This window comes from Amia ocellicauda, chromosome 2 (assembly GCF_036373705.1).
Source record: "Amia ocellicauda isolate fAmiCal2 chromosome 2, fAmiCal2.hap1, whole genome shotgun sequence".
In the NCBI taxonomy this organism is placed as follows: Eukaryota; Metazoa; Chordata; class Actinopteri; order Amiiformes; family Amiidae; genus Amia; species Amia ocellicauda.
In genome coordinates, this window is record NC_089851.1 from 15,786,413 (window position 1) to 15,804,207 (window position 17,795).

General features: G+C 37.4%; 1 protein-coding gene across 1 annotated transcript in view; it reads right to left on the reverse strand.

Moving 5' to 3' along the window:
• Positions 1–296: 296 nt before the first annotated feature.
• The window catches only part of garem (GRB2 associated, regulator of MAPK1), a 51,482-nt gene continuing 33,983 nt past the window's right edge, over positions 297–17,795 (reverse strand). Inside the window, exons 3-6 of the mRNA XM_066719613.1 lie at positions 11,469–11,599; positions 5,401–6,594; positions 2,159–2,325; positions 297–1,765 (exon numbers count right to left, since the gene is read on the reverse strand). Coding sequence (XP_066575710.1) covers positions 859–1,765; positions 2,159–2,325; positions 5,401–6,594; positions 11,469–11,599 — 2,399 coding nt within the window. The 3' untranslated portion in view covers positions 297–858. The remainder of the gene's footprint in view (positions 1,766–2,158; positions 2,326–5,400; positions 6,595–11,468; positions 11,600–17,795) is intronic.

A 17,795-nucleotide genomic window follows, 5' to 3' on the forward strand; every position in this document is an offset into this window, starting at 1 on the left:
GGCCAAAAAGTATCCTGTACTAAGCTGAACTAAGCATTTATCTTCTAAAACACTTTCAAATAAATCCATGAATCCATAGTTACAAACTCAGCTCCTAATCCCACCTTGTTACAGCTGAGAAGGTATATTAAAGAGAAGGTATATAACCCTTTTTGTCCTCTGTTTTTCCACTTTATGTTTTATTGTTAATTTAGGATTTGTGTTACTGGACGTTTATGAGGTGAACAATGATTTAGGGCATCCTTTACATTGTCAATGCCAAACTACGACAGATTAAATAAATTTCTCACCCATGGTATCACAAAAGATGTTTAATAGAGATCATCAGCTTTTTTCAACAATTGTCACTGTAATGTTTGTTTGTTCTTCAGTATCAAAGAATATATATATTTATGAACCAAGCCAGGGCCAGAATTATAAGTACTCTTAGTCATCTTTAAGTTTATTCATCTTCAACCAGGAAAATGCACAAACAAAGGATTGTTATGAACAAAAATACATTACCATTTGTGTAAGGCTTTGGTTTTGTCTGGGCAAGTATAGCATTTTATTATTTTTAACCTGCAGCTGAAAACAATCAAGGTCAGTGATTGCATGGAGACTAAGATATACCATGACATATACAGTAATGCACAAGGCACACTTCCTTTCCCATTGGATCTTGTTCTGTGCTCTATACAAACAAACCCATGGCCGTTGATTGTTACCTGAATCTGCATAGCATTAAACCTCTGCACCAATAATATTTAAATACAAAGTTGTCTAGTGCAATACAGAATTCTGAAGTTTTGTCAAAATGTGCAGCATTTTAAATCTGTTTTTGCCAAAAATTGGTTTACCAACACATGTATTTCCAGGCTACATTTTGGGCCTCCAACCACTGATGAACTGCATAAGTTTCTTCACTTGCAACTTGCTCAACTTGAAGTCCTCTGACAGAATCTCCTCTGTAAGTTGCACAAGTAAATTACCATCAATCTTTTCTGTGACAAATAATGACACAACGTCTTCAGAAAGGCCTATAAAACGAAGGGACTTTGACACCTCTTCAATTGAGAGTCCTGTGAGATTAGTAGGTGGCTGCCATGGTGACCCATCACCACATGATCTTGGTGCCAGTTGCAGGTGCAGAGGAGAAGAGAATGGATATGAAATGGAGAAGATGTCTGGTACACCCTTGGGGCTTACTGAGTGATCTTCCAGCTGGTCCACTGCACCAGGCCGAGATTCTTCCTCTACACCTTCAGTGGCCGATGTTAACGATGGCACTTCTGCAACTTTGCTTTCATCATTAAGTTTGGGTGCTCTTGGTGGCAAGATGGGACACGAGAGGCTTTGCTTAGAGCTACATTCTCCTAAGGCCTTCTCTGTGTATGATTCAAGGGAGTAACTTGCAGATTTGGGGCAGCCCGGAAACATTTTAGCCACTTCACAGGGTTTAGACGGCAAAGCGCTACCTTCAGAGAGCTCGGGCCCTTCAAAATCAAAGGCTGCAGGATTATTTCCTTTAGGGGAACCTGGTGTTTTTTGCCGAGGATAGCTGTAATAGCTTCGACATTGAACTGGCAAAAAATCATTAATCCCATGGGACTCTCCTCCAGAGAAGTTGTTTGGCCACGATGATCTTGATGGAACGCCTTCGAATGTAGGGCTCCCAAAAGGTGACGCATTGTCACTGTCAGTTGCATCAGGTTTCATCCAGTTGCAGGGGTAGCACACTGGATTTTGTTCAGCTGGCTGGGCTACCTCATTCTCAGAGACCACACTAGAAAAGAACGAAAAACAAAAACAATGAAATAATTGCCATGCCATGATGCAATACTTTTTTTTATTATTAGTGCATTAAAAATACATTTATCCCTGACATATTTAAAGGGTATGAATACATTTGAACAATGTGCCTTTAGAAATATATTACATTAGTTTTGACAAATATGCTGGTGATATAAACATTCAGTCATACATTTATTTTACGAATTAAAAATAACACAATCAGAAAGTACACCTGTATTATTTTTACTAGATTTAGTTACAGTTGATCAATACTGTACATGTGCAAGCATGCATACACACACACATACAGTACAAAACAGTTTAATCTCATACCCAGAGCCTGGTTATTGTTAATGCATGTTTATAAGAGAACACGGGGGCTTACATATTGTGCAATCCAGAGGAGTAGTAAGAGAGAGTGGGGCTGGGGGAGCGGGTCTGCTGCTGTCGGTGTTTGGCGGTGGGTGCCGGGGCAGAGGGGCTGCTGGTGCTAGGCTTGGAGCTCCGAGGAGGGACAGGCGGGGCATTCAGGAGTCTGCATTCTTCCTTTACCTGGGGATATAATTAGCATTACATAAGATTACGGAAATGTGAAAATGATCCTGAAGAAAAGATGGAGTTCTTCACTGAGAACTGACATATGCATTACACCGATCACATGACATGCATTATACAGTCCTTTAAAATGTACAGGCTGAAGGTCAACATGAGAAACAAAGATATCAATGGAAAAATTAAGTGCATGTTATAGGACAGGGGTGGCTAACCCTGGTCCTGGAGAGCCGCAATCCTGCAGGATTTCCAGGTCTCTCTTAATTACCAATCATTAGATACCTTGAACACAGGGACATTTTGCCTAATTAAGACACACAATTGGTTCAATTAAGCAGTTAACGATCTGGATAGAACAAAAGCCTGTAGACCCTGCAGCTCTCCAGGACCAGGGTTAGCCACCCCTGTTATAGGAAGATAAATTCTGTGCAAAATACATATTTTTAGTAGATATATGAAATTGCTTAACACACTGATTAAAGGAGTAAAGATAATTCTTATCATTAACAGAGGCCTATTTAAATATAAAAACATACAAATACACAGATATAGACAGATGACAAATTAAAGGAAAAACCTGAATAAAATGAGTGGAGGAACATAACAAATGCAGATGCATCCAAACAGGTGCACTGGATGATACAATTAAGCAATTAACATCCTATTGTGCTCTGTGGCATGTGTAAAAATGCTGAGCAGGCCCAGTTTTCAACCCAATTGAACAGCTATGGGAGATTATAGACTGACGTGTTAGACAGAGCTCTCCACCACCATCATCAAAACACCAAATGAGGAAATATCTTTTGGAAGAATTGTGATCCATCCCTCCAGTAGAGTTCAGAGACTCGTAGAATCTGTGCCAAGAGCATCAAAGCTGTTCTGGCGGCTCATTGTGGCCCAAGACCTTACTGAGACACTTTCTGTTGGGTTTTTCTTTAATTTGTCACCCGTCTGTATATTCTAAGGAAACTATGAATAAACACATAGGTAGTTAAAGGTTTAGGTGGAGTTACATTATGTATCTAATTTAATTCTTATGAAAAACAAGTTGGGCAAGTGAATGTAAACAGATGGGTCTAAGTAAGAACTATTCAGCAGACAAAACCTGCTGGCATTGCAGCTGCTGAGACCTCAATATTGGTTTGTCATGGTTGGAAAATTCCCATGTTACTATGAAAAACATGATAGGACAGAGTGTTTTAACATTTGACTCAAACATCTAGTCTGTCAACTAGACTCAAATGGCACTAATTCAGATTAACTGTGCTGTGCAAATGATTAGCATTTCTTCTATAGTCTTTTTCTAGATTTCCCAGGATATTGGTAAAGATGCTGATACTGTATGCAGTTTTCCTTCCTTTGGTCAAACAGTGCGACTATCATATATATATATATATATATATATATATATATATATATATATATATATATATATATATATATATTACTATAATGAATTATCATTGACATCCTAAATGTATTCATCCTTCCCACACACATAAAATGCCAAATTCCAGTGAAAGCTGCTTTTGAAAAGGAAAATGCAGACTTATAACATTTAGTGTAAGCACAAAACAAGTTGTTTAACAAGAAAATATGGTTTGGCCTTGAAAATTAGGATCTAATATAAACAGTGGCATTCACTAGAAACATAGCAGTAAGAATGAATCAATATGGAATTCTAAAGATGGTGACATAATAATGATTCTGAATATCTTTTAGTTATATAGTAATGTGTTTGGAGAAATAATTCAAAACCACTGGATAAATGAATGGTATTACTTAAATGTGTGTCTGTGTGTGTGTTTAATAAGGTTTTAAGGTTGACTTTATTAAAATAAAATTTAAACCTTATGCTTGGATTTAATATAAAATATGCAGTGTCACAAAGTTAAGAATTTAAGCATGCTATCTAATATTGATACAGAATACAAAAACAGTTCTGCCTCGTGTCCCTATGGAAATTGATTGATGTTTCAACAGAAAAGCAGTGGGACGTAACTAACTGATTCAGGCAACATTATCAATCAATGTAATTTTGAGCTACATATGAGTGAAGTGCATGGAAGTTAAAGTTGATATATGGGTGCAGAGAGCAGATCGCTTGGACCCGCTGCTTCCCCATGAATGGCTGAGAGAGAAATGGAGATTCGCAGAGAAGTGGCAGCGGCTGGCATCACGGTATTGGACATTGATTACGATTGGGATTGACAGCTGTGTTTTCTTGTATTTGTGGTTTATTAGTTATATGTGTAGATTATATGAACAAGTTAACTATCCAATACATCTTCACACACTTGACAATGGCAGCAATGGCAATTAATTGTAACCTTTGTAGTTGTAATTTAAAGACATTGAATTGCCTGATTGTGTTTATTATTAAAATCAGACCCCTGAACATACTCAATCACGTCCTATGTGATGTATTGAATTAACAGTTTTGGCTAAATAAGACTTGAATTCCCCCAACACCAATTCTTCTAAAGAACAAATAATCTCAGTTGCCCAACCTAAGCTTCACAGTGAGTCATGTCTCTTCTGAACACATCTCAGTCCATATCTCTGTGATCCAAATGAAAATATCAGCACAGATGGAAAGGCACTTAATCACATTTTCAGGAACATTTTGTACCACTTGAATGATAATCCGGTGTTAAACAAACAACCAACCAACAAGAACAACAAAAAAAAGTGTTAAAATATAAGTGATGTATTTAAAAAAATATATATATTTATATAGAAATTATGCAAACAAATGTATGTAGCAAATATACTTTTAAATGTCAGCCTACTTTACATGATGGATTTCTGTTTGACGAATTCCGTCAATCAAATAATTTGTACACTAAAAAGTCTTAGATTTTGACTTGGTTCACATGCTTGAAGGCATGCTGTTCTCTTAAAACATCTCAATATCAATCAATAAAAACAGTTGCAATAGTCGGTATTGTTTGTAAACATTTAAGGTTAATTATGCAAAACAATACTAATTTCTTAACATCCAAATTCAGTTAATTCAGGTAAACACTTTGACATGTGTGTATGTTTTAAACACAATAGTCTAAAGTTACTTACGGCTTCAGATTTCGGAGGCACCGGAGGTGGAGGTAGACAAATTTCAGAAACCATGACGGAGCTGGTGGGGCCTGAGACAGGGAAGTGAGATGGCGTACTTTTTGTCCTAATAGAGCCCCTGTTGCCATCAATCTTGTTCTTTTCAACAGTAGAACAAGACACAGTCTGCCCAGAATGGCTGGCCATGCTCTGGTCCAGCCACAGCTCCTCATAAGGAATGTCTGACTTTGAAGGAACAGACTGCCCAAGCTCTTCGGTCACTTCAGGAAAAAGATAATCACTGCCACTATCTCCGGAGTCGGAAAAGTGCACAGGGTCATGAGAGTGCAGGGCCCAGTCTCCACACAGGTTCTTGCATCCCTGCAGGTTGACTTCACTGTTGCCATGCAGGTTGTTGCCATACACACAGACGGACAATCGGTGAAAAGACTGAGTCAGTTCATCTCGAGCGTAGCTGAGGGAGCTTGGCATGTGACTGTGAGCAGGGCAGTTGCTGTTGCCGCCACTGTTCTGCTTTGGGCTCTTGCAGTCTTCGTTCCAGTCCGCCCTCACATCGCGCACCGCCCGCGAGTAATCATCGATGTCAAACTGCTCTTGACAGTAGCTGAACCAGCGGTGCACCATGCTCTCATACCAGGCCTCGTTTTTCAGCAGGGCTTCTGGAATGGTGAACTTTGGCATGGCCAGGTGCAAGGGGAAGTGGGTGGGGATGATTTTGTTGCTTCGCAAGATGCAGCCAACGACCACTGTCTTGGTTTGGATGTTAACAAACTTATACCGATGGCCCTCGCGGATGAGGTGGAGGTCATGCTGGTTCCTCGGAGGGGTGCTGGGCACAGTGACGTTTACTGGCAATCTGGTTTTCTCCACAATGTTGCGGATGGTGTGCTCCCCTTCCTGCATCTGAATTTCCAGGGGGCTGCGTGTGCTGAAGCGTCCTTTGCACTGGAACGGCAGGCTGATGCTCTCGTTGGTCCTGTGGTTCATGCAGATGAGGCAGGGCATCTTGCCACGGCCAAACTTGCTGATGGAGTTCAATTTCCCAATCTTCTTGAAGATTGTGTTGAGCCTTGACTTTTCCCTGGAGGTTTTTGCATACAGGATTTCAGCCTGTCCCATTAAAGTCAATTCATCTCCAGTGCTGAGGGTGATGTTGTAAACTTCGGTGTCCTCGTTGCATTCTCCTGAAGCCACCTAAGCATTTTAGAGAGAGAGAGAAGAAAAAAAAAATAAAAAAAAAAATATATATATATATATATATATACAGTGAGGGAAAAAAGTATTTGATCCCCTGCTGATTTTATATGTTTGCCCACTGACAAAGAAATGATCAGTCTATAATTTTAATGGTAGGTGTTTCTTAACAGTGAGAGACAGAATAACAAAAAATAAATTAAAAAAAAACACATTTCAAAAAAGTTATAAATTGATTTGCATGTTAATGAGTGAAATAAGCATTTGATCCCCTATCAATCAGCAAGATTTCTGGCTCCCAGGTGTCTTTTATACAGGTAACGAGCTAAGATTAGGAGCACTCTCTTAAAGTCCACAGAAGCAATCAATCAATCAGATTCCAAACTCTCCACCATGGCCAAGACCAAAGAGCTGTCCAAGGATGTCAGGGACAAGATTGTAGACCTACACAAGGCTGGAATGGGCTACAAGACCATCGCCAAGCAGCTTGGTGAGAAGGTGGCAACAGTTGGTGCGATTATTCGCAAATGGAAGAAACACAAAATAACTGTCAGTCTCCCTCGGTCTGGTGCTCCATGCAAGATCTCACCTCGTGGAGTTTCAATGATCATGAGAACGGTGAGGAATCAGCCCAGAACTACACGGGAGGATCTTGTTAATGACCTCAAGGCAGCTGGGACCATAGTCACCAAGAAAACAATTGGTAACACACTACGCCGTGAAGGACTGAAATCCTGCAGCGCCCGCAAGGTCCCCCTGCTCAAGAGCACATTTACAGGCCCGTCTGAAGTTTGCCAATGAACATCTGAATGATTCAGAGGAGAACTGGGTGAAAGTGTTGTGGTCAGATGAGACCAAAATCAAGCTCTTTGGCATCAACTCAACTCGCCGTGTTTGGAGGAGGAGGAATGACCCCAAGAACACCATCCCCACCGTCAAACATGGAGGTGGTAACATTATGCTTTGGGGGTGTTTTTCTGCTAAGGGGACAGGACAACTGCACCGCATCAAAGGGACGACGGACGGGGCCATGTACCGTCAAATCTTGGGTGAGAACCTCCTTCCCTCAGCCAGGGCATTGAAAATGGGTCGTGGATGGGGATTCCAGCATGACAATGACCCAAAACACACAGCCAAGGCAACAAAGGAGTGGCTCAAGAAGAAGCACATTAAGGTCCTGGAGTGGCCTAGCCAGTCTCCAGACCTTAATCCCATAGAAAATCTGTGGAAGGAGCTGAAGGTTCGAGTTGCCAAATGTCAGCCTTGGAGAGGATCTGCAAAGAGGAGTGGGACAAAATCCCTCCTGAGATGTGTGCAAACCTGGTGGCCAACTACAAGAAACGTCTGACCTCTGTGATTGCCAACAAGGGTTTTGCCACCAAGTACTAAGTCGAAGGGGTCAAATACTTATTTCACTCATTAACATCAAATCAATTTATAACTGTTTTGAAATGCGTTTTTCTGGATTTTTTTGTTGTTATTCTATCTCTCACTGTTAAAATACACCTACCATTAAAATTATAGACTGATCATTTCTTTGTCAGTGGGCAAACGTACAAAATCAGCAGTGGATCAAATACTTTTTTCCCTCACTGTATATATATATATATATATATATATATATATGACTTCCCGATAGAATGTAAAAAAAGAACAACAACAATCAACACAAAGCCTTATGGACAATTGCATTTATAGTGTTTTTAAAAGAGTAGATAGAAAACCTGATCTGCCTGCCTTGTTCAAAGCAATTATGCCTTTAAATCCAGTTATAAAACAGAATATTCCAGGACAGAATCACATTTGAAAAACTTTTACTACAGATCTCACTGGGCACCTATGTTCTCCCGAGTACCTCAACACTTAGTTTAGTTTTAGGTTTAGTCTTCCAATTGGAAAAATTTGTAAATTTTTTCTATTAAATATATTTTTCCCTCAGTACTTCAAAAATTCAATATTATTGTAGGAGAACAAAATTATTCTGAAGCTACAGTGTAATCATTTAGTGCAATTAATGTACAACAAACTGGCAAATGACTGGCAAATCTCGAATAGTCTCTGCACGACACTGTGATATAAGGTTTGTGGAAAATGGAAAAATAAAGTGGTCTCCTACAAGTCTGAAACTTTTGAAAACTAAAAGCACTATAATGAAACTCCAGCAGAGGGCGCCAAATAGTTTTTTCTCTTTAAGAAAATCCCAGAGCAAATACCGGTATTAATTTTGTAAAGAGCAATATATTCATTTAAAATTAAAAACAAATTAAAAACTAATTAAGTAGTTCTGAAGATGATTTTGGTATTCAATACTAAAAATGCTTGGTACATAAACTGTTAATTACATGATCACATGCAACAACAAAGTTCACTCCCACGCTAAACTGACTCAGTGGAGCCATAAACATTGGTGCCCCAACCTGTTTTTATCAGTTTTTAAATGTGACAGTACAGATAGACATTTTAAATACAATAAAAAAGCACTTCCTTATGCAGACGAGGTGGACTATACACTAAAGTTTAACAAAGACCCACTTTACAGAAGTAATAAATGTTACAAATTACTTCTCTACTCTGCTAAGGGAAGTTATATCAATATCAAAAGGAGTGTCTGCCTCTAAGCACATTTCAAAACAAAAACACATAAACACACTACATAAATAAATAAACACACTGAAAATGCATCTGACTCCTTTTAGGACCTGAGCCAAACTGCTTGCTGTGCACATTGCAGTTTCGTAAATAATACATTACTTCAAACTACAGTTTAAAAAATAGTCATGTATTGATATGTTGAGGACAAAGAACACCACAGTGTGTCCCTTGTCTAAACTGTCAGATTAAACAATAAATTAGCACAGTATATTAACTAATGTTTATAATTCCAGTCACATATTCCCATGGACTGCACTGCAGCATATACTTGATTAATACTTTGTGGCTGTTCTCATGCAAATACTAACTTGTTCCGAGGGTCTGTCTCACAAGCACATGATACAGAATTATGCTCCTTGAGTGTTTTTTATGGTTGTGGTTTTGTATTTTAAACACATTAACATACAGCATATTTAACCCTTTGTTGTAATGTTTTATTTTAACACCTAAAATAGTAAACTCAATCACTTTTTATCTTGCATACCATCACCAGAATGATGCGTCATTTAGACATCACAAAGCATTGCAAACATCCCGGGCCTTTCCTTAAAAACAATGTCTAAATGAAAATAACTCTGCAGCACTGCAGTAATAGTCAGCATTTATGATTACTAATCATCCACGCGATTTATTTTATACGCATTTTATAAAGTGCCTCAATATAACAGTACACAATAAGAGGAATTATACAATAGTATGCACATGTGTTTGCACACCAAATTGTTGTAGTTTGTATTGGTTGTGTATGTGGAATAAAATCACAGAGCATCCTGGCATATTTACATAATATCTGTACAGACTACAGATTATCTCATGTTCATATTTTGAGCATCCAAGGCACCATTAAACGTGTGACAGACACCGAAAGCCATTTTCACAATCAACAACATAGGCAAGAGGACATTTAGTGGAAGTCTTCTAAAATGGACATTTAGAGGTAGTGCTTTTCAACCTGAATTACAGGAGGCAGTTCTTTAAACAAGTAAGGAGCAAGTCACCCAGTCACATAGTTGAAAGACACTTTCCTTCAGGAAACAGTTTGATAAAATCCTTGGATCAATTAAGTTATAAGAGTGCATCAAACTGAGCTAGCTAGAGCAAGAGGCTTCCTCTCAATTGTCATCTTTCTAATGTTCTTGTGACATGTCAATAGTGGCAAAGTCATCCCAGATTTTGTTCACAGCATCTTCTAATTTATGAGAGAAACTGGACTTGCTAATGCAGTCTGATGAATGCATGGTAATATAAGGTAGGAGATATTCTAAAGTCGGCGCCTGCATAAGAACTGACCAAAGAATACGTCTCTGAGCACTGTGAGAAGAGTTTCACGTTTTGCCATGAAGATTCCAGAAGCCAACCCGAGGAAATGATTTACCAGCGGCTGCTCACATTCCAGTCACGCATTGCTCGTTTGTTTCTACTTATTCCTTTAGTCACATATTGCAACACACAGAATCATCTATAAATGTACATGGAAACCAGTTTGTGTTCTCTGAAAGAGGTGGACCTGTAAATAATAATGATCATTATTTGTATTACTACTAATATGAAGATGAAAATTCACTAAAGTTATGTTTAATAATATATAAAACAAATATACTACATACTAACTATAACTTACATATACATGTGCCTGTCTGTATGTTTAGCTGAAATGGAAAAAGCTGGTGAGTAAAATATTTAATTTTGATTTGCTGTACAGGTAAAACATCTTGTTATTTGAGGTTTTGATCAAATAAAGTATGTTTAGGGCAGTGACTACAAATCAGATGTGGAATTGTAGCTTTACATTTTCATGTGTGTACATGAAGAGTTAATATCGTTACAGTGTAAAACCTGGGAAACAAAATTGTTTGGGGCTGTGAGAAAAATTGTAGTATTTAAAGAAAGGTTTGGAAAACAGCATATGTAAATGGTTGCCATGTATGTATGTATTTATTTAAATGTGAGTGGAACTAAGAGCTCATGAATATAAATTGCTTTTGAAATGGAATAATAAAAGACGACTCGCAAAACATTGCAGCCAAAATCGCAAAATCCTTTACATATAAAGTTATGATGTCTAAATGATTTTCAATGGGGAATGTCCTAATATGGTAATTGGCAGTGAAAAACAACAACAACAATCGAACAAATATATAACATTTGATTCCCTTCATGTTAAATTTCTTTCCAGTGATTAATCTCATAGGTGCTGATAAATATTTGCTCTTCATGCTGACCTTAACATTGAATGTTATTTCCTCCATGACATAAACCCGTTCAGGAAATGCCTTGGCCACCTCCTCCACACTGTTGAAGTATTGCACGGGTTCTTTTATGTCTCGGTCCTGTTCCAGCAGTTTGAACTGACCTACAGAGAGAAACAGAACAGAATTTCAATATATACAGACGTGAAAGTTTCAGTGAAGAATCTGCATACTTTCGTTTACTTTCATGGTTTGCACTTTTAAATTCATATGTATAATGAGCAACTCTGAAAGCACTTTTCTGTAATTTAAAGGTGCATATATCATTAAAAAAAAGTCCTCTAATGTATCCAATTATGAACTGCTTTGTGTTGACAAGTACAATTTAATGTTTTTGGCCTATAAAACGCAAAGTAGTTTTGCATGCATAGAGACAAAATACAGGCTGGTGTCATTTCACACACACATAAGAATGGATCATTTCATTAGCAAGGTCAAGAAAGTCTAAGAGGCTGCCAAGTGTCAGGAAGCTCGAAGGCATCAGGGTCAGTCATCCCAGCTTGACTGTGACCCACAACGTATTGCAGCTGAACTGTGCATGTCTCTTTCTTATACCCAGCTCAATCTTCAAGAACAGGCAAGGTCAAGGTAACACTTTGGCTTCCAGAGTTTGCACAGTACTGACAATGCACAAATTAAATACATAACAAAAGACAGATAAATGATAGCTAACCAGGCATGCCTAACCCTAGAGAAAATGATAGTAGTGATTACCCTACAAGAGAGTGAAATTCAGAACAGCTAAACATTAGGACAGTTCAGTAAAAAAAAAAATATGTAGCATATTTCCATGCAATGCAAAAGTCTGTATTTCCCATGAAAAATAAGAAATATAAGCAAGTTGACCAAAGTTGAAAAATTGTCTTGAAAAGCTAATGGGTATAAAGATGATTTGAAGAAGCAAAAATACTTTGTGGAAGCTTTAGAAAACGAGCTAAATTGTAGCTAAGATACACTATGACTGGTAGATGCTACTAGTACTAGTCTGCAGCAATACCATTCTCCTCAATAGGTTTCCAGTTTCAGCTGTTGACCTTTTCAGTTGTCAAGAGCTGAACTAGTACACATCCATTTATCTAGCAAATCTCAGAATATACTCTCATTACGTCTTTATGTCACAGTCATTCCCTAAATTAGAGGAGATTAAGATGTATTGTATAATAACAGTAATAACCAGAAGTTGCATGCAACTTTTAAGGCTTCCAAGCCGTATCAGAAGTTTGTAGTTTAAAATGCTTTTGGTTTTTAAATGTGTAATTTTCAAATTCAATCCAATGTAGTATACATTTGAGGTTTTCATTCTTGTGTCATTTGAAGTGTGTATTTCAGTCTCAGTGGACTTGATGCAGAAGTAATGTGTTGAAGTACCTAATGTCGCAGATACTTTGTGTTGCTAACAAATACTGAATGTACAATGTCCGCACAAGGTAGAGTGATTGCTCTGGCCCTCGCTCCGGATGAAGGGAAGGCTGAAGCACGTAGAGAGAGAGGACGGATGGTCGGTGTGGTATTTGTCCCGCCCCTCCTCTGCTGTGATTGGACGGCTGGGTAAAAAGTGACAGTGACGAGCGCTGCGTTTTACCCAAACTTGAACATTTTTCAACTCTCAGCGACCAGAAAAAAAAAAACGCCAAGCGCTCAGGTGTAAGTTATTGTGCGCAGCCTACAAAAACATAATATTCAAAATATGCGCAATAACCTACACCTATAATTGACAAATACCAATAACAGTTAAATGCAAATATAGCCTTACGAGGCACAATATTTATATGAATTACTTTAATTTAAAACTCAAATGAAGGCCTCTAAAATGCCAGATGACTGAGTAATAGCCAAATAAAAAATAAAACAAATAGGAAATAAATAAAAATCTCTCAGCTTTTCATAGAAAACATCACAACTGTTAGGCTAAAGCCTACCAAATGACAACATTTGCAAATATCACAATATAAGAAATAAAACGAACAACAGCTTAACAATTATTAGCTGTATAGCCAGATGCCTCAAGGTTTTTTTTTTTTTTAAAGAAAATAAGACATTCAAACGTAGCCTATGCTCAACAAAAAAAGATGTCCAAATATCAAACTTGCCTTGCTTTGGTTTTGTATAGTAAAAACCTGCTTTAATCTTCTTTTCAAACTTAATTTGTTGACTCCATCCTTCTTGTTAGCGCTAGCTAAATCCCGGGACCGCGGTATATTTTTTGACCGCCACTCCCACCTGCAGCACAGTAAAACCGCCGCTCCTGCAAGATTTGTGTTGGGTCCCGCGGGACCTCAATCCTAATGCAGTCCTCTGTTGTGACGTTTTCATTCTTATGTCATTCAAGATGCAGAATGCAATTTCCAAACTTGTCCACATGATGGAGGTAGAGGTCTATATAAGGAATGTCATGATGTGGCTGAAATGTGAAGCTGTCATTTTGATTGGTGTACAGCAGCCATGTTTTGTGTCCTATCAACTTGGCTTCATCGAGTTTTACACATTTGTGTACTAGTGTTAATCACTTAAAATTTAAGTACATTAAACTTTATAGTTCTGAAGATATTTGCTGCCATAAGTGTCATTTCTAATGCAATTTGCCACCATGCTGTGTCACCAATGGTGACGAAACTCACCGTAATCAAGCATAACATTAAATATTGTGTCAAGTTTGGTGAGATTTTGAATTTGGCTTATGTTTTTTTTTCTGGGGTCAAACTTCAGGCATTTAAAAATATGCATTTTTTAAATGTGCACAGTAATATTCTTGTGGCTGCCATGTTTCTGCATGCAGTCACTTGCCTCTTGCATATTTGACACAAAGCAGTATCTAGGTAACATACACAGAGTTTCAGGGCACTGAGCTTTAGAGTTCCGAAGCAGAAGCGATTTTCATATTTGAACACAGACACGTTAAATCCAATATTGCAGCTTAACCATGTACCCCACAAACTTCATTATCTGGTTTTATGTTCAAGGCGTAGACGTAAACATATGTGCAGAGTTTCATGTGTGTACTGTATTCCTGTGCGTAGGAAATGTGTAATGCGTCTGATGCGGCACATACGTTTTTTTTCATTGGCCCACGGCACCCTAGTTTTCACAGGTGAAACTCAACTTTAACAACCTTGATAGTACTCTGCATTAGTGTCATGCATGACAATTTGTGGTACAGTGGGCATTACGGTTCCGGAGTAGAAGCACCAGAATATGCATCAGGCAATATGGCGGACAAAGCGTGCAACTGGGCAACTTCTAATAAACAAGCGTAATAGTGGGGAATAAGGTATGTATGAGAATGAAGTGGTATATACATGTGTTAGTTGGTTTTGGAGAAGATGATTTTTGTAGCATTTCACAATTTCGCCGTTAAACGCAACATGGCGGCAGCATCATGTGACCAGCATGTGTAGTTTTCATTGCATTTGTAGGTATAAGTGGTTTCTTCAACACTTTTGAGTTTCGTGAGTTTTGATGAATGTATGAGTATTTTAGGGGCATTTGAATTGTTGGCGAAAGGAAATAAATAAAATAAAAAAAAAAACACACAAAAAAAATAGCACTTTGTGCATGTAAGCTTAATAAATGTAAATGGTTAGCCATAACTTTGCATAAATTGAGATTATGGTCAGTAGCCTGTGTGTGTGTAAACACACGCACACGCACATGCATATACACACAAACGGGCTACTGACTATAAGGCTTATATTGTGGTTCTGGTATCAAGAGCTTTAGCACATTTGGCTCATTAATACTTAACGTAATTGTCAAGATAAACAAGCAAAACTGTAAATTTACACATACACACGCTTTTCAGATTATTATTATACAAAAGACTTGGAACTGCACACACACAAATGTTTTTGTTATTGTTATTGGCCTGATATTTTGTTTCATACTGTTATACTTAACTGAACCACAGCTCCAAGTTGTTATATTTCTTACCAGTATATATTCATATTAATACATAGTGGCAGCAGGAAATATAACACGGAGATGTGGTTCAGTTAAGCTGAACAAAATCAAGCAAAATGTGTGTCTGTACTGAGAAGCCTTCAAAAAATGCTGTTTCCCATCTCCTGATAAGAAGCCAGGAGAACTTTGAGCTCACTATTCCTTTGCGACTACAGCTCCTATTAACATTATTAAGATGACAACAACTTCCAATAATAATAATTACTAGTACTGCAACTAAAAAACAAGCATCTACAAAACCGATATATGGACAGTATCATGGTAATACCCAACTTGAACACTTCTAGAGTTTAATTTCAATTCATTTCGTAATATGTATTGCATAAAAAAAAAATGAAGTCACAATAATTAGTGGATCTTGCTCTTTACGGGTATTTATTTTGGGGTTAACAGTAATGGCTTTGCATGGGTGGTAATAATACTTGAGAGGGGTCTTTTAAGTATCTGTGAAATAAAATTACCGGCCATACAATTATCATGGGACAAATAACTAGTTATTAACCAGATTATAATTTGTGAATATCCTAGGAATTCCACCACAGGCTTATTTAAAATCATGTCATTATTGTGCATTTGATTGAAGATGCTTACACATCCTCTGACAACACTTTGTTAATAATAATAACATCTTAGATACTTAAACTGGAAAGGAGTTGTTTTTCAATCAGTACATGCAGATCTGTTCATATCATTATGACATACTATGAATTACACATCTTTGGAATCTACCCCACAAAGTCAAGGATGATATAAAAAGAAAAATGTCTAAAACACATTATAATATACAAAACAGCTGTACCAGAAACACACTGTCTCACTTCAAACAATACAAAAACAGACAGGTAGTAAGTGTGGCACACAGTCTATCAGGAAGGGACCTTGTCATCACACAGCTGCTTGCCGTGATATATACTCCTGCTGAAATATGATCACAGGATAGTTGTTGCTCAATCCATTCATATCCTGACCTTGGGTTAGGAGGTCAACAGTTAAAATAACTCCTTGGGGAATAAATACAGTGGCAAAGACCATCTCGTCTTGCTTTGCTGCAAAATGTACATCCCCTACATTACATTTTATGAGCAGTTTATGGTTTACAGTGCACTTTATGGAAAGTGTGGGCAGTTACAAGTTTTCACAAACATGAGCCGATACCTCTGTGAAAGTCCTACTAAATCAGGGCATTGTCCATTTAATACTATAATGCACACAAAGTGATCTCCTGCCAATGATGAGTGTGTGGTGGTTGATAGTCTTGTCATATACCTATGAAAGTGATAATCATTATGAAAGCAGTTTCAATTTTTAAAATAATATTTTTTGTGCACACAAATTAAAACTAATTTCTTGAAAAACTTAATTATCATAAATGTATACATATCTTTTGAATTTTGAGCTATAGATACATGCTGACATACATAGGCATGTAGTCTTGAACATAGCAAGATTAATGTTTCCTTTGTAATACTACTAATAAATAGCTCCTTTAGGGGAATTCCTAGATAATACAAGATGCTCATCCTTTCCCAAATTACCTAATCAAGTCTGTGATGGTTTAATACAATTATGTAGAACCTGGTAGTAAAAATAGAAAAATCTGGAATAGCCCTAAGGCATTGAATCCAAGTACCTATGTAACAGAAAAATGGAAAATACTTTTTGTTGTTGTTCCTTAGCTTCCCAGATTATAGTATATGCAACAATACATTGATATCTTATATGTAATTTATTCTAAAGCGATTACCCCTCAAACTGAAAACTGTTATTAAATGAAATGGAGGACATGTCAAACATATATTGGATCTGTACATGTTCTTAATCCCTTATTCCCCCATACAACTGGGGGCAAGTTTATTTATGGCAAGCCCAAACCTGCCATTCACACTAAGGAAATGCAGATGTATACCTCATAACGCAGGACTGAACGCAATATAGCAGACTGTCAACAATGCTGTGCTTCTATTGGTTGTTCTTAGGTAGCTGATGACAGTGTTCACAAACAACAGATCTACACATCTGCATGTGCAACTAATTAAATTAATTAATTTTCAATATCAACACCCTGGCAAAATGTTTTAAATCAAGGCTGGTCATTTTAAAATCACAGATATAACCCACATTTGAAAAACAAATCAATTATTAAAATATTGATTTGTTTTTAAGTCATATTTAATACTTTTCACAATTAAAAAAGGCTTTTAGTACTCAGATCACATTAACTCTTAAACTACAGGTTATTAAACTTACAATTCTGCACTATTCAACCCATTTTCTTATTTAAATTAGAAAATAATATTATTTAGAGAGAATATGGTAGTACTGTAACTTTAACATTGCCCTGTG